This window comes from Amphiprion ocellaris, chromosome 4, assembly GCF_022539595.1.
Source record: "Amphiprion ocellaris isolate individual 3 ecotype Okinawa chromosome 4, ASM2253959v1, whole genome shotgun sequence".
NCBI classification, from domain to species: Eukaryota; Metazoa; Chordata; class Actinopteri; family Pomacentridae; genus Amphiprion; species Amphiprion ocellaris.
Genome location: NC_072769.1, coordinates 5,387,967 through 5,415,569, shown reverse-complemented (window position 1 = coordinate 5,415,569; position 27,603 = coordinate 5,387,967). Strand labels below are relative to the sequence as shown.

Here is a 27,603-nt window from a genome sequence, read left to right as displayed (position 1 = left end):
TTGCAGGGGATCTTCAAGAACCATGACTCGGACGATTCTGGATCTATGAGCAGCCATGAGATGAGAGCAGCTCTGGCTGAAGCTGGTGAGAACTTCTAAAGAACCGTCTGAGGGCCAAGCCAGACATTCTCTGTTCCAAAAACATTCTAAAAGAAGTCCTCAAAAGTTCTGCTGATGTTCTCCAGAAACTTCATTAATGATCAGAGTTCTACCAGAACCTCCTAAGAACCATCAGGTTCTTCATCTCCAGTAACTTTATTAATGATCAGAGTTCTACCCTCAGAGTTCCAGGTCCTTGAAGTCCATAGAGGAGAACGTCCCCTGGAGAAAGTTCTACAGTAGACCTACCGACAACTGGACAGTTGTCGGTAGGTCTACTCTAGAACTTTCTCCGGGAGGCGTTGTCCTTTCCTGCTTCCAGTCTTGAAGTTTAGTCTCACTTCGAACATTCCAGGTCCTTGAATGGTCCTCTTCGATCTGAAACAACACTAAGGTTCTGAAGGATCTCAGGAAGAACCTCTGTATTTGGGGTTTAATTTGGAGGTCCAGATGTTCTGGAGGCTTCGGGTCTAACAGGATTCAAGGTTCCTTCAGTTTCAGAAGGTGGTTCTCGTGATTCCAGCAGAGTTCTCCATGTGTTCCAGGTTTCCAGGTGAACAGCGCCGTGATCCAGGAGATCGTTGGTCGATACGCTGACAGCAGCTTCTCCATCGACTTCGACTGTTTCATTGGTTGTTTGATCCGTCTGGAGATGCTCTTCAGTGAGTCCAAGCTTCAGAAGAACAATTCTAACTCCGAAAAGAAAAACACTCTGATCACACGATGAGATCATGTGATCTGATCACATGATCTGATCATCTGATCTCCAGTGCAGCCCCTAAAAGAATCTTTTCCTCCACAGAGATGTTCTGGACTCTGGACAAGCAGAACCAGGGTCGGATCCAGCTGGACTTGCAGCAGGTAAACCGTCCCAGACTGGTTAGACTAGTCCTGAACCTTTAGCTCCATTTAACCTTTCTGATTGGCTTATCCTGTCACCTGACATCCTTGACATCATCACTGATCTCTTCTTCTCCTCCTACAGTGGCTCTGCCTTGCCATCAACTGACTCTCTCCTGGAGCATGCTGGGAAATTTACCTGCAACACCTGAGCTTAATCTGGAGATAAACTGGAGCTAGATTTAAATTAATCTGGAGACAAACTGGAGTTTAATATAAATTAATCTGGAGTTAAACTGGAGTTCAGTTGAAGTTTATATTTAGTTAATCTGATGTGAATTCTATGTTGATCTGAAATTAAGCTGCTGATAATTTTGAGTAAAAGTAAAGTTAATCTGACTTTATCCTGACTTTATCCCGACTTTAACCTAACTTTAATCTGACTTTAATCTGACTTTAACCTGACTTTAATCTGACTTTATCCTGACTTTAATCTTGTCCTGGCTCCAGTTCCCGTGATGATGATTGTTTAATGAAAAGTTTTTATGAATGATAATAAAAATAAACCATGTTGAAACTTCCAGACCTTCAGCTCCTCATTTGAAACCTTCTGAGCTTCTGCAGTGAAATTCTTTCACAGTCCTTCAGGTGTTCTACCTGTTCAGGCCGACAGGGGGCGTGTCCACACAGACTGATTGACAGCTGCTGATCATTATGCTGCGTTCAGGGCATGAGGGAACTTCTAGAACCAGCAGCTTTTACAAACCTGAACTCGATCTGAAGGAATCAACCCGACATCTTAGGACGTTTCAAAAGCTACCTTCAGGAACAAACTCCAACATGCACCTGCTCACTAGCAACATGAAGGAGAACCAATAGGAGAACCACATTTAGACCACATAGTGGAGTTCGGAAGAAGAAGAAGAAGAAGAAGAAGAAGGAGGAGGGTTTGTTCCAACCCTTCAGATGATTTTTCACACTCATTGAAGCTGCAGTGACTGAGTTCTACCTGCAGGGGGCAGCCGCTCACCTGAACGCTCAGTCCAGGTGAGATGATGAATCCTGCTCAGGTGTGACGTCAAAGGAACAGAAACAGCTGATCCGAGTTAAACTGGAGCTCAGAGACGAAACAGCTGCAAACATCTGGCAGCTGTGGAGGAACCAGGAAGAACCAGGAGGATACAGGAAGAACCAGGATGATTCAGGAGGAACCAGAATGATTCAGGAGGAACCAGGATGAGAAACCAGGAAAAACCAGGATGATTCAGAAGGAACCAGGATGATTCAGGCTGCAGGAATGAAGCAGGAACTCCCTCCATCCTGACAGATTTAGCAGCAGCTCACTGAGGCAGAGCCCTTCAAAGTAAAAGCACCAGCAGTGGATATGTCAAGCCTTCAGAGGGTTCAGGAAGCTTCTCATCAGTGATCTGTGGATCATCAGAACCTGCTGAGTTCCATCAGAACATCTCTAAAATCTGCTTCTGTTCCTGGACCTCAGATTCACTCATCGTGTTTCTACAGAACATTCACAGAAACTTTAGTTTCAACCATTAAACCAGGACTGGGCTTGTTACTGTGTGTTAGCATGTTAGCTTTTGTTAGCTCTGTTAGCATCTGTTAACAGCTGTTAGATTCTGTTAGCGTCTGTTAGCTTCTTCTGTTAGCATCTGCTAGCATCGATTAGCTTCTGTTAGCACCTGTTAGCATGTCTTAGCTTCTGTTAGCATCTGTTAGCTACTTCTGTTAGCATCTGTTAGCTTCTTATGTTAGCATTTGTTAGCTTCATCTGTTAGCATCTGTTAGCTTCTCTCCTGCTCTCTGTACTCATTAAACTACATTCTAATCCAGCTGAACTACAATATAGCTCTTCTCATTTCCAGATGTTTCTGTTTTTGTGAACATGCTAACATGCTAACCAGCATTAGCTTCATCTAAATACTGATTTTCTAACAACAAACACAGCAGCTAACAACATTCACATAGATTTACTGGAACATGAGAAGATAGAAAGTCTGATTCACTTGTCAGACAGAGAGAGTCTTCTTCCTGAAGGTGGTGGGGCCAGCAGCAGAGTCTTCTTCCTGAGGGTGGCGGGGCCAGCAGCAGAGTCTTCTTCCTGAGGGTGGCGGGGCCAGCAGCAGCTCATATAAAGGTACAGAAACAGTTTAGAATAAAACCAGTAGATTATAGTCTGGAGGAGAGAAGCATCTCTGACTTTAATCTGATAAAAACACTTTTAAAACTTTTAAAAACTGCTGTGGAAACGGAACTAAAACAGGCTTTTACTGTGGAGAAGCTCAGAGGAAGCTTCACTCTGCATCTTGACAAATGATCTAGAACGACCCGCCTCACCTGGCAGCTCACCTGTAGCCTGAGCAGACACACACCCTCTTCGAAACTCCCCAGGACCCTCCAGGACCCTTCAGACCAGCATGTCGGGCATCGCCGCCACCCTGCAGCACCGCAGGGAGAAGGACCAGGGCGTCGGCTCCAACTGTCAGGCGGTCCGGTACCTGAACCAGGACTACGAGGCTCTGCGGCAGCGCTGCTTCCAGTCGGGCTGCCTGTTCCAGGACGACACGTTCCCGGCGGAGGCCTCCTCTCTGGGCTTCAACGAGCTGGGCCCCGGGGCCTACAAGATCCGGGGGGTGGACTGGATAAGGCCGACGGTCAGTGTTTCTAAAAACGGTGTTTTTTCTAACGGAGTCTGGTGCAGACGGTGGAAGGTTCTGGTCCAGAGACGGAGATCCTCCATAGACACCAGAGTCCGTTAGAAAAACTGTCAGTTTAAATTTTAACTTATCTGAGCCTTCAGATGCTAAATGTATCTCCAACAACTTTTAAACAGTTCTGGACATCTTGGGTCCGTTTCACGAAGCAGGTTCAACAAACTCTGAGTTTAACCCTGAACTCTGAGTTGATCTACTCTGAGATAGAAAACTCAGAGTTTTCGGCTTCACAACGGCTGATCTGAGTTGGTTTAATCAACTCGGAGTAGTTTCACCCGGAGTTAAGCGCGTGCACCACAACTCTGAAAAGCCAGTATCAATGGAGCGCCGATTCGACGAGTCACCGTGGCAACGGGGAAGCGGAGGACTACGCCGTTTGAATTGGAAATCTTAATGCGCTTATATAGCGAGTTTGAGCATGTTTTTAGAAAGAAGTGCAGCACCTGCAGCTGCAAAAGAGAGGGAGACGGCGTGGGAGAACATTGCTGCCCGGGTCAATGCGGAAGTTTAAATCACAATAATATTACAGGGGAAAACTGTTTGAATAGTAGCCTATTAAGTTATTTCATTTAGGTGCAATCCCGCGGGGGAGAAGCGCATGTGGCAGGAGCTTAAGATGAAATATAAAAACATTTTTAAAACAGGTAAGAAGTCGGCATAATCTCATGGAGCTACCTCATTTTGATCATGTTTTACATTGTAAAGTAGCCTAAATATTAAGTGGCTGTTTGACCTCTCCCTGGGCTGCGACCTTATCGTGGTGGAGGGGTTTGCGTGTCCTAATGATCCCAGGAGCTATGTTGTCCGGGGCTTTATGCCCCTGGTAGGGTCACCCAAGACAAACAGGTCCTGGGTGAAGGACCAGACAAACAGCAGCCCAGAAGACCCCAATGAAGATTAAAAACTTTGGAACCACGAGTCCCTTGCCCGGATGCGGGTCACCGGGGTCCCCCCCTGGAGCCAGGCCCGGGGGTGGGGCTCGATGGAGAGCGTCTGGTGGCCGGGCTTCTTCCCACGGGGCCCGGCCGGGCACAGCCCGAAGAAGAGACGTGGGACCCCCCTCCAGCAGGCCCACCACCCGCAGGAGGGGCCATAGGGGTCCGGTGCCATGTGTGTTGGGTGGTGGCCAGGGGCGGGGAGCCTGGCGTACCGACCCCCGGCTACACAAGCTGGCTCTAGGGACGTGGAACGTCACCTCTCTGGCGGGGAAGGAGCCTGAGCTGGTGTGCGAGGCTGAGAAGTTCCGACTTGATATAGTCGGCCTCACCTCGACACACAGCAGGGGCTCTGGAACCAGCCCTCTCGAGAGGGGTTGGACTCTCTTCCACTCTGGAGTTGCCAATGGTGAGAGGCGCCGAGCAGGGGTGTCAATACTCATTGCGCCTCGGCTCGGTGACTGTGTGTTGAAGTTTACCCCGGTGGACGAGAGGGTGGCCTCCCTTCGCCTTCGGGTGGGGGGACGGTTCCTTACTGTTGTTTGCGCCTACGGGCCGAACAGCAGTTCGGAGTATCCGCCCTTTCTGGAATCCTTGGAGGGGGTGCTGGAGAGCGCCCCTTCTGGGGATTCCATAGTTCTGCTGGGGGACTTCAACGCTCACGTTGGCAATGACAGTGAGACCTGGAGAGGCGTGATTGGGAGGAACGGCCCCCCCGATCTGAACCCGAGTGGTGTTCTGTTATTGGACTTCTGTGCTCGTCACAGATTGTCCATAACGAACACCATGTTCAGGCATAAGGGTGTCCATATGTGCACTTGGCACCAGGACACCCTAGGCCGCAGTTCGATGATCGACTTTGTTGTCGTATCGTCGGACTTGCGGCCGCATGTCCTGGACACTCGGGTGAAGAGAGGGGCGGAACTGTCAACTGATCACCACCTGGTGGTGAGTTGTCTCCGATGGTGGGGGAGGATGCCAGTCAGACCTGGCAGACCCAAACGGATCGTGAGGGTGTGCTGGGAACGTCTGGCGGAGTCCCCTGTCAGAAGGAGTTTCAACTCCCACCTCCGGTCAAACTTCAACCATGTCCCGAGGGAGGTGGGGGACATTGAGTCCGAGTGGACCATGTTCCGTGCCTCCATTGCTGAGGCGGCCGATCGTTGCTGTGGCCGTAAGGTGGTCGGTGCCTGTCGCGGCGGCAATCCCCGAACCCGTTGGTGGACACCGGCGGTAAGGGATGCCGTCAAGCTGAAGAAGGAGTCCTATCGGGCCTTTTTGGCCTGTGGGACTCCGGAGGCAGCTGACAGGTATCGGCTGGCCAAGCGGGCTGCAGCTGCGGCTGTCGCCGAGGCAAAAACTCGGGTATGGGAGGAGTTTGGCGAGGCCATGGAAAACGACTTCCGGACGGCTTCGAAGAGATTCTGGTCCACCATCCGGCGTCTCAGGGGGGGAAAGCGGTGCACTGTCAACACTGTGTATAGTGGGGATGGTGCACTGCTGACCTCAACTCGGGACGTTGTGAATCGGTGGGGGGAGTACTTCGAAGACCTCCTCAATCCCACCGACACGCCTTCTGATTCAGAAGCGGGGCCTGGGGTCTCGGGGGTGGATTCTCCCATCTCTGGGGTCGAAGTCGCCGAGGTAGTTAAAAAGCTCCTTGGTGGCAGGGCCCCGGGGGTGGATGAGATCCGCCCGGAGTTCCTCAAGGCCCTGGATGTTGTGGGGCTGTCCTGGTTGACACGCCTCTGCAACATCGCGTGGACATCGGGGGCAGTGCCTCTGGATTGGCAGACTGGGGTGGTGGTCCCTCTTTTCAAAAAGGGGGACCGGAGGGTGTGTTCCAACTATAGGGGGATCACACTCCTCAGCCTCCCCGGGAAGGTCTATTCAGGGGTACTGGAGAGGAGGGTCCGCCGGATAGTCGAACCTCGGATTCAGGAGGAGCAATGTGGTTTTCGTCCCGGCCGTGGAACTGTGGACCAGCTCTACACCCTCAGCAGGGTCCTTGAGGGTGCATGGGAGTTTGCCCAACCAGTCCACATGTGTTTTGTGGATCTGGAGAAGGCTTTCGACCGTGTCCCTCGGGGAACCCTCTGGGGAGTGCTCCGGGAGTACGGGGTAACGGACCACCTAATACAGGCTGTCCGTTCCCTGTATGACCGGTGCCAGAGCTTGGTCCGCATCTCTGGCAATAAGTCGAACTCGTTTCCAGTGAGAGTTGGACTCCGCCAGGGCTGCCCTTTGTCACCGATTCTGTTCATAATTTTTATGGACAGAATATCTAGGCGCAGCCAGGGTGTTGAGGGGGTCCGGTTTGGTGACCTCAGGATTCCGTCACTGCTTTTCGGATGATGTGGTCCTGTTGGCTTCATCATGCCAGGACCTCCAACTCTCACTGGATCGGTTCGCAGCCGAGTGTGAAGCGGTTGGGATGAGGATCAGCACCTCCAAATCCGAGTCCATGGTCCTCAGCCGGAAAAGGGTGGAGTGCACTCTCCGGGTCAGGGATGAGGTCCTGCCCCAAGTGGAGGAGTTTAAGTACCTCGGGGTCTTGTTCACGAGTGAGGGAAGGATGGAACGAGAGATCGACCGGCGGATTGCTACGGCCTCCGCAGTAATGCGGGCGCTGTACAGGTCCGTCGTGGTAAAGAGGGAGCTGAGCCGAAAGGCGAAGCTCTCAATTTACCGGTCGATCTACGTTCCTACCCTCACCTATGGTCACGAGCTTTGGGTAGTGACCGAAAGAACAAGATCGCGGGTACAAGCGGCTGAAATGAGTTTCCTCCGCAGGGTGGCTGGGCTCTCCCTTAGAGATAGGGTGAGAAGCTCGGCCATCCGGGAGGATCTCAGAGTAGAGCCGCTGCTCCTCCGCGTAGAGAGGAGCCAGATGAGGTGGCTTGGGCATCTAATTAGGATGCCTCCTGGACGCCTCCCTGGTGAGGTGTTTAGGGCACGTCCCACTGGGAAGAGGCCCCGGGGAAGACCCAGGACACGCTGGAGAGACTATGTCTCCCAGCTGGCCTGGGAACGCCTTGGGGTCCCCCGGGAGGAGCTAGATGATGTGGCCGGGGAGAGGGAGGTCTGGGCTTCCCTCCTAAAGCTGCTGCCCCCGCGACCCGACCCGGATCAGCGGTAGAAGATGGATGGATGGATGTTTGACTGTGCAGTGGTTTTACCCCACACACAGCCTAAATGTCTGCATCCATATCATGTTCTGTTAAATAATTAAGCCTATTTAAACTGACAGACTTCTACTCAGCCAACAATATATGTATACACACACACACACACACACACACACACACACACACACACACACACACACACACACACACACACACACACACACACACAGAGCCTTGATGGCTCTGACAGGTTTATGTCCAGGGAAAACGACAAAGATGGTAAACGTCGTTTCAGGGCCAGACACACTTTTCTGGCCGTCCTGCATACAGTTGTCTTACTTAAGTGCTCTGCATCTCCGACATTATATAAAAAAAACTTCCATTTGCAAAGAACCGCACCGCAACACACAATATCTGCTGGGATGTGAGAGCATGACTGTGGTTGGTAATGTTGCAAATGTAAGGACGGATGAAGTTGTGGATGTACATTATGGACTGTGATGTGAAACGGTACCGCCCTAAGAGATAATTGTCCGGAAATGCGACAACATCTATGCGTGGTCTGATAACAATCTCCTGACGAATATTTAATTCTCTGTGCAGTAATTCTGCTCCTTCATCATAAAAAGACATGACATTTACAGACGGCAGAACTAGACTTCGCCAAAACTCGCCAGCTGACTGAATGAATGAGGAAATCAAATCGCGTGTGGCTGAAAGAGGGCGGAGACTGAGAGAAACTCGAGGTTTACTGAGATAAACCTGGTCCCGACCAGGTTAGAGTCAGAGAGTCTGTTACTACGGTAACTGACCGAGAGTTTAAGTTACCTCTCTTTGTGAAACAGGCTAGAGTTACCCCTCTGTCTCGGGTTTGAGTTACCTCCCTTTGTGAAACGGAAAACTCTGAGTTTCCCTCATTTCAGGGTTAACAAACTCAGAGTTTTCACTGAACCTGCTTCGTGAAACGGACCCCAGATAAAGAAGCTTTTATCATCTCAGTGTTTGTGTCTCGTTTTTGTCGTTTTGCGTCTCGTTTTTGTCGTTTTGCGTCTTGTTTCTGTCATTTTGTGTCTCGTTTTTGTCATTTTGTGTCTCATTTTTGTTGTTTTGTGCCGTTTTTGTCGTTTTGTGTCTCATTTTTGTCATTTTGTGTCTCATTGTCATTTTGTGTCTCGTTTTTATCGTTTTGTCTTGTTTTGTCATTTTGTGTCTCGTTTTTGTCGTTTTGTGTCTCATTTTTGTCATTTTGTCTCGTTTTTGTTGTTTTGTGTCGTTTTTGTCATTTTGTGTCGTTTTTGTCATTTTATGTCTCGTTTTTGTCATTTTGTGTCTCATTTTTGTCATTTTGTGTCTCGTTTTTGTCGTTTTGTGTGGTTTTTGTCGTTTTATGTCTCATTTTTGTCATTTTGTGCCTTGTTTTTGTCGTAAACATCTGAATTTAAAGGACTATTTCTTTTTCTTTTATGTTCTTCATGTTTTTTCTTGATGTGCTGCTTCTCCACTTTCCAGTCACTAAAACAATCATGAGTTTTGGTTCTTTGGATAAAAAGAGTGAGGCCTTCAACCCCAAGAACACCAAACCTACCATCAAGCATGGTAGTGGCAGTATCATGCTCTGTGGAACTGGAGCTTTCCACAAAGTAAATGGAATAATGAAGGAGGAGGATCACCTACACGTTCTTCAGGAAAACCTAAAACCATCATCAGAAGGTTGATCTTGGACATGGATGTTTCAACCAGAGCCCAAACACGCATCAGACGAGGTAAAGAAATGGTTCCATCAGGTTAGAATGAAGGTTCTAGACTGGTCTCCCCAGAGTCCTGACTTAAACCCATCAACAGAAGAACCAAGTCAGAAAGACCACAAATGTAGTGGAACAGGACCAGAACTGGTGCCGTTCCACTACATTTGTGGTCTTTCTGTCTCAGACTGGAGTCAGTTAAACTGATAGTATAATGATACTGCCACCCCCATGCCTGATGGTAGGTATAGAATCCAGAGGAGTTGAAGATAAACCAGAAGACTGAAACCAGAAGAACCAAACTGAGGAGGAAACAGACAAATTTAACCAAGTTGTGTGTCTGTTGTGTGTCTGTTGTGTGCTGTTGTGTGTCTCCAGGAGCTGACCTGTTCTCCAGAGTTCATCGTTTCCGGGGCGACGAGGACGGACGTCTGTCAGGGAGCTCTGGGTGAGGACGTTGAGCCGTCAGACCGGATGGACCGGTTCCACCACTGAGCTCTGAGAACCGGTTCCTGAGGGAACATTCAGTCAAAACTCAGACAGTTCTTCAGGAACGTCTAAAATCGTCCAGAATTAGTGAAGTTAACATCCTGAACTCATGTTGGGTCATTTTAAACTAGTTTCAGGTAATTCTGCATCCTTTCTGATGGAATTTGAAGAAGCTTTGAGTCATTTTGGGCAGATTGGTCTGATTTTACTGAGACTGAAGCAACTCTGACTCAAAATGTGTCCAAAATGACTGAAACTTGAGCAACAAAAGTGCAAGAGTGTCTTAAAAACTGTCAAAAATTACAGGAACTTCCATAAATTGACCCCAGAATAGTCTAAAATGTCATTAAAATGTCCAGAGTTGTTTAAAGATCCATCCAGCATGGTGAAACATCTCCTTCTGCTGGAATTATTCAGATTCAACATGACACAAACTTCTGCAAAAAAGACTTAAAAACTGTGTGAAATGACCTAAAGCTGTGCAGAATAGTTGGAAAAAAAATGATTCTAAATATGTTTAAAGTTAACATTAGAGGATAGAAAAAGCTCCTGGATGAATAAATAAATGAGTCTCGGCTCAGAAACAGAGAACAGAGGAGCAGCATCCAGCATGGGGAAACACAACGACACAAAAAGACACAAAAACAACAGTCGGATGATTGATGTCAGCTTTAGAGACACACCTGAGCTGGAAAATTCCACCAGCTGGGCGTGTTCACCTGTGGACAGGTGAGGTTTGTGTGTTCAGGTGAGGCGTGTGTCGTCTTGTCAACAGAAACCATAAACACAGCGAAGGGGTGGCAGCTGTGACATCGTCTCTTGTTCTCGAAATGGTTTCTATGGTAACGGAGGGAGACACCTGAGGGGCTGCAGCCAATCAGAAGGCAGAGCTGCTCCTGGATTCCCTGAGTTCAGGTGAACAGGAAGTGAAGCAGCAGATTTCAGAGAGAATCTGTTCTAGCTTCAAATATGCAAATGAGCTTTAAAATAAACGAAGTCAGAAAAATATTGTTTAAAAGTATCAAAAAACATAGAAAATGTTTTAAACATCTGAACTTTTCTACTAATCATCCAGACAGAGTCGTTTATTTCAACATAAATCTGGTTCTGGACATTTAAAGATGAAAAACTTCAGGAAGTTCCTCAAACTGAAGGAGCATCAGAACTGAGAACAGAAAGATCAGTCCTGGAAACACTTCTGGAGGGTCTCATAAGGTTCTGGAGCTCAGAAGAGCTTCAGGAGGAACCAGCTGGAAGTTCTCCTGATGCTCCTCCCATCTCCTCATCCTGTAGATGTTCTTCTATCTCCATGTCTCCTCTCTCCTCTGCTCATCATCTATAGATGTTCCTCCATGCTGGATGGATCTCCAGCTACTAGATCCTCTGTTCTCTGGTTCTGCTGCGTTTATCCCAGTCTCTCTGAGGAAACACTGCCTGCAGTTCAACCTGAAACTCTGTTTTAGCTCCTCCCCCTTGACTCTGATTGGTTGATCACAGCCAGGTAACATTAGAACCCTCAGATCTCTGAGACAAAAGCTTCAACCAGAAAGTAATGACTCAGCTATTAGCTCGCTCTTAGCAGCCGAAGAGCTAACGAGGTTCTACAGGTTCAGGAAGTTCTACAAGTTCAGGAGGATCTACAGGTTCTGCAAGTTCAGGAGGTTCTACAAGTTCATGAGTTTCTACAGGTTCTGCAGGTTCAGGAGGTGAATAGAATAGTTTTAGTCCAGCAGATGTTCCACAGGAACAAAGATGATTGGTTCTCAGCACCTTCACCTACCTGACCTGAGCCCCGCCCCCTGTCCAGGTGACTGCTGGCTGCTGGCTGCCATCGCTTCTCTGACACTGAACCGGGAGGTTCTGGCTCGAGTGGTTCCACATGGACAGAGCTTCAGGGACGGAGAATACGCCGGCATCTTCCACTTCCAGGTAGAACCCACGGAACCAGAGTTATCCAATCAGAGCGCTGTGTTCTCAGCCAATCACAGCGTCTGTGTGTCTGTCTCTCTAACCTGTCTGTTTCTCTACCCGTCTGTCTCTCTAACCCGTTTGTCTGTCTGTAGTTCTGGCAGTTTGGTGAGTGGGTGGACATGGTGATCGATGACCGGCTGCCGGTTAAAGACGGAGAACTGATGTTCGTCCACTCGGTGGAGGGCCGGGAGTTCTGGAGTGCCCTGCTGGAGAAGGCCTACGCCAAGTAAGAACTTCCAGCAGAACATGTTCTGGTCCGGTGGTTCTGTTCAGTGTGGTTCTGTTCTGTCGGTTCTGATCAGTGTGGTTCTGTTTTGTTGTTCTCTGCAGGTTGAATGGATGCTATGAGGCTCTGTCTGGAGGTTCCACCACTGAGGGTTTCGAGGACTTCACCGGAGGAATCGCTGAGGTCCACGAGCTGCAGAAACGGAACCCTCACCTGTTCCACATCATCCAGAAGGCCCTGGCCCGTGGGTCACTGATGGGCTGCTCCATCGACGTAAGAACACACATAGAACCCAGACAGAACCGACAGAAGCCCAGCCGTAACCAGTAGAACCGACAGAACATCAGACAGAACCAACAGAACACAACACAGAGCCAATAGAACAAACAGAACCCCAGACAGAACCAATAGAACCCCAGACAGAACCAACAGAACCTCAGACATAACCAATAGAACCAACAGAACCCCAGACAGAACCAATAGAACCGCCAGAACCCCAGACAGAACCGCCAGAACCCCAGACAGAACTGACAGAATCCCAGACAGAACCAATAGAGCCCACAGAACCTCAGAAAGAACCAACACAACCCCAGACAGAACTGACAGAACCCCAGACAGAACCTCAGACAGAACTAACAGAAACCCAGACAGAACCAATAGAACCTCAGACAGAACCAACAGAACCATAGACAGAACCAATAGAACCGACAGAACCTCAGACAGAACCGACAGAACCCCAGACAGAACTAATAGAACCAACAGAACCAGAGAAAGAACGGACAGAACCCCAGACAGAACCAATAGAACCGACAGAACCCCAGACAGAACCAACAGAATCCCAGACAGAACCAACAGAACCCCAGACAGAACCAACAGAACCCCAGATAGAACCAACAGAAGTTTAGACAGAACCCACAGAACCAACAGAATCAACAGAAGCTCAGACAGAACCAATAGAACCCCAGACAGAACCAACAGAATCAACAGAAGCTCAGACAGAACCAATAGAACCCCAGACAGAACCAACAGAAGCTCAGACAGAACCTATAGAACCCCAGAGAGAACCTATAGAACCCCAGACAGAACCGACAGAACCCCAGACAGAACCAATAGAACCCTGACAGAACCAACAGAACCACCAGAACCCTCCATCCAGACGCTGATTGTCTAAACCGGTTCCAGATCACCAGCTCGGCCGACTCGGAGGCGGTGACCCATCAGAAGCTGGTGAAAGGCCACGCCTACTCGCTGACAGGTGCAGCTCAGGTGAGGACACGCCCACCAACAAGCCCTGCCCCTCAGACACCACAGTTCCCGTGAGTCTTAGCAGGTTCTCAGGTTGAACATCTGTTCTTCTCAGGAACGTTAGTCATAAATAAATCAGAAAATCAGATTCAGTCAAACTTTACAAACAAAGAACACCTGGTTTGATTTTCACTATTAACACGAGCTGCAGTTCAGTCAGGTGCAACTCTGTCTGATTGGCTGCAGGTGAGTCAGGTGTAACTCTTCATCTGATTGGCTGCAGGTGGAATACAGAGGCGACACGCTGCAGCTGATCCGGGTCAGGAACCCCTGGGGACAAGTGGAATGGACCGGAGCCTGGAGCGACGAGTGAGAGGATTAATAAATATATAGAAAGAAAACCATAGAATGCAAAACAACAATCAATAACCTGACATTAGCAATCAATAACCTGATATTAATAATCAATAACCTGATATTAACAATCAATAACCTGACATTAGCAATCAATAACCTGATATCAGCAATCAATAATCTGATATCAACAATCAATAACCCGATATCAACAATAACCTGATATCAGCAATCAATAACCTGATATCAACAATAACCTGATATCAGCAATCAATAATCTGATATCAGCAATCAATAACCTGATATCAGCAATCAATAACCTGATGTTAATAATCAATAACCTGATATCAACAATCAGTAACCTGATATTAATAATCAATAGCCTTATATCAACAATCAGTAACCTGATATCAGCAATCAATAACCTGATACCAGCAATCAATAACCTGATATCAACAATCAATAACCTGATACCAACAATCAATAACCTTATATTAATAATCAATGACCTGATATCAACAATCAATAACCTGATATTAATAATCAATAACCTGATATCAACAATCAATAACCTGATATCAGCAATCAATAACCTGATATTAATAACCAATAAATTGATATCAACAATCAATAACTCAAATATTAACACTTAAATATCAATAATAAAGCAGTTATTGATTGTTTTTCTCTCATGAAACATGTATGTTCAGATTCTTCGTCGTCACATATATATCCCAAGATGGCGGCGCGTTCGGACGCAGCGGCTCACGGCTCCCCCTTTCAGTGCTCCTTTTTGCTTTCTATTCTTGTTTGTTTTTCCACTCTATGTACGTTCACTTCGGCGTACAACCAATACACCCGCCAAGACCTTGTGGACATCGGCTATCGACACAAGATAGCTGTTTCCAGAGACTTTCACCATAACCACAAGATCCCAGACGAGATAGCGAGACCGCCGGGCTCTCCGTGGATTGTTGTCGGGCTTGGGAAGAGGAAGCGGCGGCGGAGAGAGAGGAAGCAGAAGCGGGGCCGCAGGTCTGGCCTTCTGCTGAAGCTAAAGACCAATCCACACAAGCCACCTCTACCGAGCCTGTACCTCACCAATGCCAGATCCATCACACACAAAACGGACGACCTGGAATTACAACTTGCGGGTAATCGCCACGTTCGAGACTGCTGCATTCTCATCGTTACGGAGACCTGGCTTCACCCGAAGATCCCCGATGCTAGCGTGCAGCTTGCCGGTGTTCCAGTTTGACTGGTGATCAGGTTAACTGGCGATAGTTTCCGTCTCCAGATGTTTCGTTTGCAGAGTCGTCACGATCAGACCTGGATTTACGTGAAATAAAGATACCAGATAAAGAAGACGTCGCCGAAAAACGTCGGCATCACTGCTTAATAAAGTCTATATCCATGTAAATATCATCTACAAACAGTAAAAAGAAATGTGTGGGCCAAAATCAAAAACACGTATTTTTCAAGTACGGTGAGAGGATTCAAAACCACGTAATCCAGCGATAAAATTATGAGACCACCGTTTTATTCATTGTGCTACCGATCAGCTCGACAAGCATTCCGCTTCATCCATATAGATTACTGCCATCCTGCCAGGTGTTTAACACCTGGTGATTGTTCAGGAATCACGCCCATGTCAACTGGGGATAATCACAACTTAACACAGGCTGCCTGGTTAAGAACGAGTCACAAAACTATTTATTGTCTCACCAAGAAAACCCACAACATAGAAGTACGTCCACTGCTGTGTTGTGTGTTAGTTTGTGAGTTCAGTGGAACAGATCCAGAGGAGAACTTCGAGTTTAACTCGGGTTTGTTCTCAGAAACACTCAGACCCTCAGCAGCCTCCCATCAGAACAACACGCAGCAAAACATCAGCTTGATTTGCTAAAATGCATCGGAACAAACTGAGACCACGTTGTTTAAACTAGTCACTCAGAAAACAATAAAAACTCGTTCAGTCATCCACGTCCTAACTGTCATTTCAAAGCACGTTAACCGCTGACAATATATTTTTTTTTAAAGGAAGGAATCTGACCTGGTCAAAACAAACAATATATTTGTGTGATTTGTGTCTTCCCAAACACCCTGGCTGGTTTAGAAATGGCAGAAGATACTTTGAAAGATGTCGCAGAGGAAGACTGAGGAAGGAAGACTGTGAATTGTGGTGTTTGACAGTATCTGATTTAATGACATGCTCCTAATCCACCTTTGAGTACATGTAGGCTAAATATACAAATATGGCAGCACAATATCTTCAGTGTCCAGCAGGAATATCTGTAGCTGTAACGTTCAAATGTGACTGTAGTGTACCTCAATACCTCCTGCTTATGACTCACTGTGTAGAGCGAGTAAACCATTGTTTGTTTTGACCAGATCGAATCCCTTTACTTCCCTTCCCTTTATTTATTTATTTATTTATTTATTTTAAATATTGTCAGCGGTTAAAGTGCTCTGAAATGACGGTTAGGACGTGGATGACTGAACGAGTTTTTATTGTTTTCTGAGTGACTAGTTTAAACAACGTGGTCTCAGTTTGTTCCGATGCATTTTAGCAAATCAAGCTAATGTTGTGCAGCGTGTTGTTCTGATGGGAGGCTGCTGAGGGTCTGAGTGTTTCTGAGAACAAACCCGAGTTAAGCTCGAAGTTCTGCTCTGGATCTGTTCCACTGAACACACAAACTAACACACAACACAGCAGTGGACGTGCTTCTATGTTGTGGGTTTTATTGGTGAGACAATAAATAGTTTTGTGACTCGTTCTTAACCACCAGACAGAACCAACAGAAGCTCAGACAGAACCTATAGAACCCCAGAGAGAACCTATAGAACCCCAGACAGAACCGACAGAACCCCAGACAGAACCAATAGAACCCTGACAGAACCAACAGAACCACCAGAACCCTCCATCCAGACGCTGATTGTCTAAACCGGTTCCAGATCACCAGCTCGGCCGACTCGGAGGCGGTGACCCATCAGAAGCTGGTGAAAGGCCACGCCTACTCGCTGACAGGTGCAGCTCAGGTGAGGACACGCCCACCAACAAGCCCTGCCCCTCAGACACCACAGTTCCCGTGAGTCTTAGCAGGTTCTCAGGTTGAACATCTGTTCTTCTCAGGAACGTTAGTCATAAATAAATCAGAAAATCAGATTCAGTCAAACTTTACAAACAAAGAACACCTGGTTTGATTTTCACTATTAACACGAGCTGCAGTTCAGTCAGGTGCAACTCTGTCTGATTGGCTGCAGGTGAGTCAGGTGTAACTCTTCATCTGATTGGCTGCAGGTGGAATACAGAGGCGACACGCTGCAGCTGATCCGGGTCAGGAACCCCTGGGGACAAGTGGAATGGACCGGAGCCTGGAGCGACGAGTGAGAGGATTAATAAATATATAGAAAGAAAACCATAGAATGCAAAACAACAATCAATAACCTGACATTAGCAATCAATAACCTGATATTAATAATCAATAACCTGATATTAACAATCAATAACCTGACATTAGCAATCAATAACCTGATATCAGCAATCAATAATCTGATATCAACAATCAATAACCCGATATCAACAATAACCTGATATCAGCAATCAATAACCTGATATCAACAATAACCTGATATCAGCAATCAATAATCTGATATCAGCAATCAATAACCTGATATCAGCAATCAATAACCTGATGTTAATAATCAATAACCTGATATCAACAATCAGTAACCTGATATTAATAATCAATAGCCTTATATCAACAATCAGTAACCTGATATCAGCAATCAATAACCTGATACCAGCAATCAATAACCTGATATCAACAATCAATAACCTGATACCAACAATCAATAACCTTATATTAATAATCAATGACCTGATATCAACAATCAATAACCTGATATTAATAATCAATAACCTGATATCAACAATCAATAACCTGATATCAGCAATCAATAACCTGATATTAATAACCAATAAATTGATATCAACAATCAATAACTCAAATATTAACACTTAAATATCAATAATAAAGCAGTTATTGATTGTTTTTCTCTCATGAAACATGTATGTTCAGATTCTTCGTCGTCACATATATATCCCAAGATGGCGGCGCGTTCGGACGCAGCGGCTCACGGCTCCCCCTTTCAGTGCTCCTTTTTGCTTTCTATTCTTGTTTGTTTTTCCACTCTATGTACGTTCACTTCGGCGTACAACCAATACACCCGCCAAGACCTTGTGGACATCGGCTATCGACACAAGATAGCTGTTTCCAGAGACTTTCACCATAACCACAAGATCCCAGACGAGATAGCGAGACCGCCGGGCTCTCCGTGGATTGTTGTCGGGCTTGGGAAGAGGAAGCGGCGGCGGAGAGAGAGGAAGCAGAAGCGGGGCCGCAGGTCTGGCCTTCTGCTGAAGCTAAAGACCAATCCACACAAGCCACCTCTACCGAGCCTGTACCTCACCAATGCCAGATCCATCACACACAAAACGGACGACCTGGAATTACAACTTGCGGGTAATCGCCACGTTCGAGACTGCTGCATTCTCATCGTTACGGAGACCTGGCTTCACCCGAAGATCCCCGATGCTAGCGTGCAGCTTGCCGGTGTTCCAGTTTGACTGGTGATCAGGTTAACTGGCGATAGTTTCCGTCTCCAGATGTTTCGTTTGCAGAGTCGTCACGATCAGACCTGGATTTACGTGAAATAAAGATACCAGATAAAGAAGACGTCGCCGAAAAACGTCGGCATCACTGCTTAATAAAGTCTATATCCATGTAAATATCATCTACAAACAGTAAAAAGAAATGTGTGGGCCAAAATCAAAAACACGTATTTTTCAAGTACGGTGAGAGGATTCAAAACCACGTAATCCAGCGATAAAATTATGAGACCACCGTTTTATTCATTGTGCTACCGATCAGCTCGACAAGCATTCCGCTTCATCCATATAGATTACTGCCATCCTGCCAGGTGTTTAACACCTGGTGATTGTTCAGGAATCACGCCCATGTCAACTGGGGATAATCACAACTTAACACAGGCTGCCTGGTTAAGAACGAGTCACAAAACTATTTATTGTCTCACCAAGAAAACCCACAACATAGAAGTACGTCCACTGCTGTGTTGTGTGTTAGTTTGTGAGTTCAGTGGAACAGATCCAGAGGAGAACTTCGAGTTTAACTCGGGTTTGTTCTCAGAAACACTCAGACCCTCAGCAGCCTCCCATCAGAACAACACGCAGCAAAACATCAGCTTGATTTGCTAAAATGCATCGGAACAAACTGAGACCACGTTGTTTAAACTAGTCACTCAGAAAACAATAAAAACTCGTTCAGTCATCCACGTCCTAACTGTCATTTCAAAGCACGTTAACCGCTGACAATATATTTTTTTTTAAAGGAAGGAATCTGACCTGGTCAAAACAAACAATATATTTGTGTGATTTGTGTCTTCCCAAACACCCTGGCTGGTTTAGAAATGGCAGAAGATACTTTGAAAGATGTCGCAGAGGAAGACTGAGGAAGGAAGACTGTGAATTGTGGTGTTTGACAGTATCTGATTTAATGACATGCTCCTAATCCACCTTTGAGTACATGTAGGCTAAATATACAAATATGGCAGCACAATATCTTCAGTGTCCAGCAGGAATATCTGTAGCTGTAACGTTCAAATGTGACTGTAGTGTACCTCAATACCTCCTGCTTATGACTCACTGTGTAGAGCGAGTAAACCATTGTTTGTTTTGACCAGATCGAATCCCTTTACTTCCCTTCCCTTTATTTATTTATTTATTTATTTATTTTAAATATTGTCAGCGGTTAAAGTGCTCTGAAATGACGGTTAGGACGTGGATGACTGAACGAGGCAGCCTGTGTTAAGTTGTGATTATCCCCAGTTGACATGGGCGTGATTCCTGAACAATCACCAGGTGTTAAATACCTGACAGAATGACAGTAATCTATATGGATGAAGCGGAATGCTTGTCGAGCTGATCGGTAGCACAATGAATAAAACGGTGGTCTCGTAATTTTATCGCTGGATTACGTGGTTTCGAATCCTCTCACCGTACTTGAAAAATACGTGTTTTTGATTTCGGCCCGCACATTTCTTTTTACTGTCTGTAGATGATATTTACATGGATATAGACTTTATTAAGCAGTGATGCTGACGTTTTTCGGCGACGTCTTCTTTATCTGGTATCTTTATTTCACGTAAATCCAGGTCTGATCGTGACGAATCTGCGAACGAAACATCTGGAGACGGAAACTATCGCCAGTTAACCTGATCACCAGTTAAACTGGAACATCGGCCGCTCTCTGCACCGCTGGGATTGGACCGAGGACTCCGGCAAAACCAGAGGTGGGGGACTCTGTATCTACGTGCGTGATAATTGGTGTAACAACAGCGTGATTATAGAGAGACACTGCTCCCCTGACATTGAATACATGTCTGTTAGATGCCGGCCCTATTTTCTCCCGAGAGAGCTAACAGTAGTGATCGTCACTGCTGTTTACATTCCACCGGATGCTAATGCTAGCACGGCGCTCTCTCTTCTGCTGAACGCCATTAACGAACAGCAGCGGGCCCACCCCGATGGCGTTCACATTATAGCGGGAGACTTTAATAAGGCCAATCTAAAGACTGTACTCCCGAAGTTCCATCAGCATGTCAAATGTCCAACCAGAGGGGAAAACACTCTAGATCATGTTTATTCTAACATCAAGCACGGCTACAGAACGACACCCCTCCCCCACCTCGGCCAGTCAGACCATCTCTCCCTGCTGCTCATCCCTGCATACACCCCACTGAGACGCAGATCCAGGCCCACCATAAAGACTGTAACAACTTGGCCTGAGAATGCACTCCTTAATCTACAGGACTGCCTCCAGCACACAGACTGGGACCTTTTTGAACACCAGGACCTGGACACATTCACAGGGACAGTACTGGACTACATTAAGTTCTGTATGGGAACTGTGTCTGTGGACAAAGTCATCCGGGTTTTTCCAAACCAGAAACGCTGGATGACCAGCCAGGTCCGCTCACTCCTCAAGGTCCGCGATGCTGCCTTCAGGTCAGGTGACAGAGCTCTCTACAGTGCAGCTCGAGCTGACCTGAAAAAAGGAATCAAAGAAGCCAAAGCGGACTATAAGAGGAGGATAGAGTCCCACTTCACCAGCAACAGACCACGGGAGGTGTGGCAGGGTCTGCAGAGCATCACAAACTTCAGAGGCTGTGATACAACACCAGGAGACCTGAGCGAGTCGCTGTCAGAGGAGCTCAACTGCTTCTTTGCTCGGTTTGAATCTTCGCAGCGACACTCATCTGCCCCAGCCCTACCCCCACCAGACTCCAGCACCCCCCCACTCACTGTGGAGGAGCATGATGTGAGGCGTGTGCTCCTGGCAGTGAACCCAAGGAAGGCTGCTGGTCCAGACGGAGTCCCTGGAAAGGTGCTCAGAGCATGTGCTTACCAGCTGGCTCGCATCTTCTACAGGATTTTCAACCTCTCCCTGGCCCAAGCAGTCATCCCCACCTGCCTGAAATCTGCCACAATCATCCCTATACCAAAAAGTCACCCACAACCAGCCTCAGTGACTACCGCCCTGTTGCCCTCACACCGGTTATAATGAAGTGCTTTGAGAGACTGGTTCTCCGGCACATCAAAGACTGTCTCCCCCCCCACACTCGACTCCCACCAGTTTGCATACCGAGTGAACAGATCCACAGAGGACGCCATCGCCATAGCTCTGCACGCTGTGCTGACCCACCTGGAACAACCGCAGAGCTATGCCAGGAGGCTCTTTGTGGATTACAGCTCGGCTTTCAACACAATCATACCAGACATCCTGATAAACAAACTGCACACGGGGACTTCCGGTCTGACGAGTCAGGAGATGGCAGCCTAGAGAACGAGCTCCCGACAATTTGATTCGAAATTACCCACCGCAACCCGAATATTTAAAAAATTTGTATCTACAGTTTGATTAAAGTTAGTGGGTCTCGAGAATGCCTATGAAGAAAAGTAAGAGGTCAATGCAGACGGAGTTTTTCGACGGAGACGGGGCTAGCCAAACCTCCTCGACTAGCAGCGTAATGGAGGATGATGCTGACACGCATTTGCACCCCGAAATCGGTCAAAGAGAGAGCGTGGACCTGGGTCTCATACTGAAAGAACTGAGAGAGTTCAGAGAAGACAACAGTCAACAGCTGAAGGTGATTCGGGAAGAAATTAACAAGACTAGTGCAAGGATCGAAGAGGCGGAGAAAAGGATTGATGAGACGGAGACACGGCTACAAGTGGCGGAGGATACGGTACAAGAGTTGCTGCGCCTTCAGATACACCTGGATGCTAAGCTAACGGATCTAGAAGGCCGCTCCCGACGTGAAAATATCAGAGTCCATGGTGTTAAAGAGGGTGCAGAGGATAATTCCCCGTCGATGGCAGTGTATGTGGAGCGCCTGCTGAGGGAGGGTTTGGAGCTCCCGGTCACATTTGAACTATGCGTTGAAAGAGCTCATCGCGCCTTGATGCCAAAGCCGCTGGGAGAGGCTCCACCGAGGTCTATATTCATTAAGTTGTCGAGCTACAGGGTGAAAGAAGAGCTGCTTAGAACGGCCTGGCAAAAAAGAGGATTCGAGCACCTTGGAAAACGTGTCAATCTGGATCACGACTATGCGCCTGATGTTTTAAAAAAGCGAAAAGAATACGCCGAGGCAAAGGCGGTTCTGAAGGAGAGGAAAATCCGGTTTCAGACGCCATTCCCTGCCAGGTTCAGAGTCTTTTATCAGGAGGGAGTTATGGTGTACGAATCGGCGGGAGAAGCGACGGAAGATATGGCGAAGAGGGGATTCCCGGTGTCGGTAATTAAACAACCGGACTCGCTTTTGGAGCAGATCCAGCGCTTCACGTGGCGCACTGTCAAGAGACCGGGGAACCGTGACAGAGCTAGCAGAGCTTCGGTCTTTAAGGAAAAACTACAGGCTTTCAAACGCCAGGTCCCAGGGTGACTGTAAGTGAACTGAAATCTGCTGCATGCAAGTTTTTCCAGAGTTGAACAGGCGAACCTGATGAGACTTTATTTTCTTTACATTTTTTCTCCGGGGAGACGAGGGAGGAATTGGTTAGCACGCCCTGTTAATCTAAGAAGCATTGTATAGGCTTTAAAATCAAGATCATAATGTAAACGTCGGAGGGTTTTTCTTTTCTCTAAGACCCCACAGTTGGAAGTCTCTTTTTCTGTTGTTATTGTTCTTACCGTGTTCTGTGTGTTATGTCAGTTTCCGCTGTTGTTCTTTGCTGCTGTTCTTTGCAGTTTATGGGGAGTAACATATGACTCATATTGTTGCTTTTGGGCACGATGGTGGTGTGTTTTTGGTTTATGTCATTTTTCTTTTTTCCTATACTGGACACTGAATGCAGACAGTTAAAATAGCAACTTATAACGTGAATGGCCTTGTCAACCCCATTAAGAGGAGTAGGATTTTAACTAAACTAAAAAGAGAGAGAGTTGAGGTGGCTTTCTTACAGGAAACGCACCTTTTGGATACTGAACATGCTAAATTAAAACGATTGGGTTTCAAATATCAGTATTCATCTTCTTATCAGGATGGACATAGGAGGGGGGTGGCAATATTAATTTCCAATGGGACCAGTTTCGAACCTATCTTTGAAAAAAAGATACAGAGGGAAGATTTGTTTTAATGAGGGGAAATCTAGGGGGCTCTTTGGTCACTCTATTCAATATTTATGCTCCCCCTAATTGTGACTGGAAGTTTTTCAAACAGATATTTGATTTGATAACAGCAGAGACTCGGGGGGGTTCTAATTTGCGGGGGGGATTTTAACATTAGATTGAACCCAAAACTGGACTCCTCAAATACACATTTATCCCAGCCCAAATTGATAAACAAAAAAATAAACTTGGCTATGAAGGAAATTGGATTAATTGATATCTGGAGAGAATTAAATCCTTTAAAGAGGGACTACACTTTTTTTTCTAACCCACATTCGGCATATTCAAGGATTGATTATTTTTTTACTTTTACTAGGGATCTAGATCGGGTTGATGGTTGCAACATGGGGAGCATGGACCTTTCAGATCATAGCCCTATTTATTTAGAACTAAATCTGGAACAGCATCGGAGAAATACCATGTGGAGATTAAATACTTTTGTACTGAACCAGATGAAGGAACAAATTAGAAAAGATATCGCGGAATACTTGGAACAGAATGATAACGGTGAAGTTTCCCCTCCAATATTATGGGATGCATGTAAAGCTGTACTTCGAGGTAAATTAATTGGATACAGTGCTCATCTAAAGAGAGCAAAGCAAAAAGAACTAGTTCAATTGGAGGGGGAATTAAAACAATTGGAACAAAATCACAAAAACACAAATCACCCAAAAATTAAAGAGCAACTTAACAAGATAAGGAACAAAATAAATGAGACCTATACCAAAGATATACTAAAAAAGTTAATTTTTACTAAACAGAAATATTATGAAGGGGGAGGAAAAGCCAGTAAATTATTAGCTTACAGGTTGAAAAAACAACAAGCAGAGAATTCGATTCATAAAATAAAGAATCCTGTTACTAATACTGTACATTACAAACTAAAAGAAATACAAGATTGTTTTGAAAAATATTATAAAAAATTGTATTCTCAACCTCAAATTGATGGACATAAAATGGAGGATTTTTTCCAGAACATTAACCTGCCTAAATTGAATAGTGAAAAAAGTAGGTATTTGATAGCTGAAATAACGGAGAAAGAAATTCGTTCAGCCATATCACATCTCAAACCAAATAAGGCTCCAGGTCCGGACGGGTTCTCTTCTGAGTGGTACAGAGTCATGGTGGACTCTTTGGTCCCTGTGTTGCAATCCACCTTCAACTGGGTTCTTAAGGAGAAGGGTACACCTCCCTCTTGGAGGGAAGCAGTGATATCACTAATCCCAAAGGAGGGGAAACATAGGTTGGAATGCGGTAATTTTAGACCAGTAAGCGTGTTGAACCAGGACTATAAAATTTTTACCCATATACTTTGCAAACGCCTAAAAGGATTGTTACCACAAATTATTAGCCTTGACCAGACGGGTTTTATACGAGAAAGACAAACTCAGGATAGTATTAGAAGGACATTACATGTAATAAATCATATAAAAAACCAAAATTTAGAGGCAGTATTAGTGGGACTGGACGCAGAAAAAGCATTTGATTGTGTGAATTGGTCCTTTTTATATAAAGTTTTGGATAAATTTGGATTTGATAGTGACTTTACTAAAATAATACTAGCCCTCTACAACAGTCCAATGGCAAGAATTAAAATTAATGGGGCTGTATCTAATCCCTTTTTACTAGAACGAGGAACAAGACAGGGCTGTCCACTCAGCCCTCTCTTGTTTGCAATTTTTATTGAGCCCCTGAGCCAGTGGATTATACAAGACAACAATATCAAAGGAATAATGATGAAAGGGGGAGAACAAGTTATATCGTTATTTGCTGATGATGTATTGGTATATTTATCCAATCCCGAACATTCTTTGGCACGGCTATTTGTACTCTTGGAACATTATGGATCCTTCTCAGGATATAAGCTTAATGTTCCCAAAACACAAATTCTCTGTTTCAAATACACACCCTCAGCAATTGTGAGAAATAAATACAATTTAAAATGGGAATCGGAATCAATTAGTTATTTAGGGGTAAATATTTCACTAGATTTGGCAAAATTGTTCCCACTTAATTACCTGCCTCTGAACAAAAAGATTAGGGAAGACTTAAGGAGATGGGATCTTATACCTTGTCTTGGTTTTGGATCGCGTGTGGAATCTGTCAAAATGGTCATTTTACCAAAATTATTATATCTCTTTCAATCTCTTCCATTAGATATATCCGACCAACAATTTCAGGAGTGGGACAGGCTAATTTCGAGATTCATTTGGCAGGGACGGAGACCAAGAATTAGATACCAGAGTTTACAATTGGCAAAAAACAAAGGTGGGATAGCCCTTCCATGTTTAAAAGATTATTATATTGCTGCTCAGTTAAGGCCATTAATTTGCTTATGCAACCCAAAATATTGTGCTAGGTGGAAGGAGATTGAAAGTGCATTATCAGAAGAATTTCCAATACAGGCTGCAATTGGAGACAAGGGCCTGATGGATAATTTGAAGGCGTTGGGTAACCCCTGGATTTGTTTGTCATTTAAGGTGTGGAACAAGGTAGTAGCTCAAAATCATTTGAAAGAAGAGGTGAAGGTCTTGAGATGGGTTGCATTTGATTCAGATTTTTCACCTAAAAAGTGGGACGCAAGATTTGAAAGATGGGGAACACAAGGCTTAACATCATACTGTACATTTTTACATAAAGGGACAATAAATAGTTTCCAAAATCTGAAGGAACAGTTTGGTTTGGACAAAGATGATTTTTTCAGATACCTTCAGCTCCGGCATTATATTATCCAAATACAGAGGGGATGTTCACAATCAGGCTGGGACAATATTCTGTTAAAAGTGTATATGGATGCTTACTGTAATGGCTCTAACCAGAAACTCATCTCAAAGGTCTACAAGGGGTTACAACAAATAAAGCAAAGTTCAATGTACATAAAACAAAAATGGGAGCAGGAAGGGAACCTTGTCTTAAAGGACGAATTTTGGGAAAATATTTGTGAGATACAATGGAAAACTTCAAGCTCAGGTGTTTGGCGAGAGTTTTGCTGGAAAACCCTTATAAGATTTTTCATCACTCCAGCTCAAAAGAGGCACTACACTAATTCTTCTGTATGCTGGCGGCAGTGCGGATGCCTTGAAGCAAACCATTTTCATATATTTTGGTCCTGTGCATCATTAGTTCCATTTTGGCGGGAGGTACATAGAGTTTTGCAGAGTGTTTTCCAGATGGACATTCAGTTTAAATTTGAGTTGTTATATTTAGGTGCTATTACATCAGAAAATTTTTCCAATAATGTCAAATACTTATTTCAGATCCTAAGTGCTGCTAGCAGAAAAGCTATTACGAGAAGGTGGTTAAAACCTGGAAAACCTACTGTGGAAGAATGGATTGACATAATTTATGATATGTTTAAGATGGAGAGGATTACCTTTGCTTTGAGATTGAAACAGGAAATTTTTTCGAATAGATGGGAGAGATGGATAAGATATGTCACGCCAATACGACCATCATTTGTCTAAAATCGATTTTAGTGTCCCCTTTTTTATTTATTTATTTATTTTTTTTCCAGATCGGTTTTGTTTTAGTGGGTCTCTTAGATTTCCTCAAACAGAGGGCTTTATGAGTCAGGGATGTTTACCCCATTTCATTCATTCTTTGTTTTCATTTTACTATACTCAAAAATGGTTATACAGTTATATTATTGAATGCCTTATTGGTCCTTACATGTTTCTGTATTGCTGACTAAGTCTTGGTTATTTCAAATTGAGCTGCTGTAGTAGGATATAAGATATCTAAATGAGATGTATGATTTATGTTTTCATTAAATGTATGGACCTGTGAAATCACAATTAAAAAAAAAAAACAAAAAAAAAACTGGATACCCTGGGCCTCCCCCCTCTCACATGCAGCTGGATTAAGGACTTCTTAACCAACAGACCCCAGTCTGTGAGACTTGGCCCCCACCTTTCCTCCACCCACACACTGAGCACCGGTACACCACAGGGCTGTGTCCTGAGCCCCCTCCTGTATTGTCTCTACACCTATGACTGCAGACCGGTCCACAGAAACAACATCATCGTCAAATTTGCTGACAACACCACAGTGGTCGGGCTGATCTCAAAAGGTGATGAGACAGCCTACAGAGAGGAGG

The 27,603-nt window shown here is 45.5% G+C and overlaps 2 protein-coding genes across 14 annotated transcripts in view; both read left to right on the top strand.

Moving 5' to 3' along the window:
- LOC111568891 (calpain-2 catalytic subunit-like) overlaps window positions 1–1,522 on the top strand; it is a 32,056-nt gene extending 30,534 nt beyond the window's left edge. For all 13 annotated transcript variants that reach the window (XM_055010108.1, XM_055010110.1, XM_055010112.1 and 10 more), the window contains 4 exons: window positions 7–85; window positions 645–761; window positions 902–960; window positions 1,085–1,522. In XM_055010108.1, coding sequence (XP_054866083.1) covers window positions 7–85; window positions 645–761; window positions 902–960; window positions 1,085–1,108 — 279 coding nt within the window. In that variant the 3' untranslated portion in view covers window positions 1,109–1,522. The remainder of the gene's footprint in view (window positions 1–6; window positions 86–644; window positions 762–901; window positions 961–1,084) is intronic.
- A 1,634-nt stretch (window positions 1,523–3,156) lies between these two features.
- LOC111568893 (calpain-2 catalytic subunit-like) overlaps window positions 3,157–27,603 on the top strand; it is a 31,462-nt gene continuing 7,015 nt past the window's right edge. Inside the window, exons 1-7 of the mRNA XM_055010129.1 lie at window positions 3,157–3,608; window positions 9,852–9,921; window positions 11,770–11,891; window positions 12,026–12,159; window positions 12,264–12,432; window positions 13,342–13,425; window positions 13,688–13,773. Of these exons, the coding sequence (XP_054866104.1) occupies window positions 3,372–3,608; window positions 9,852–9,921; window positions 11,770–11,891; window positions 12,026–12,159; window positions 12,264–12,432; window positions 13,342–13,425; window positions 13,688–13,773 (902 nt within the window). The 5' untranslated portion in view covers window positions 3,157–3,371. The remainder of the gene's footprint in view (window positions 3,609–9,851; window positions 9,922–11,769; window positions 11,892–12,025; window positions 12,160–12,263; window positions 12,433–13,341; window positions 13,426–13,687; window positions 13,774–27,603) is intronic.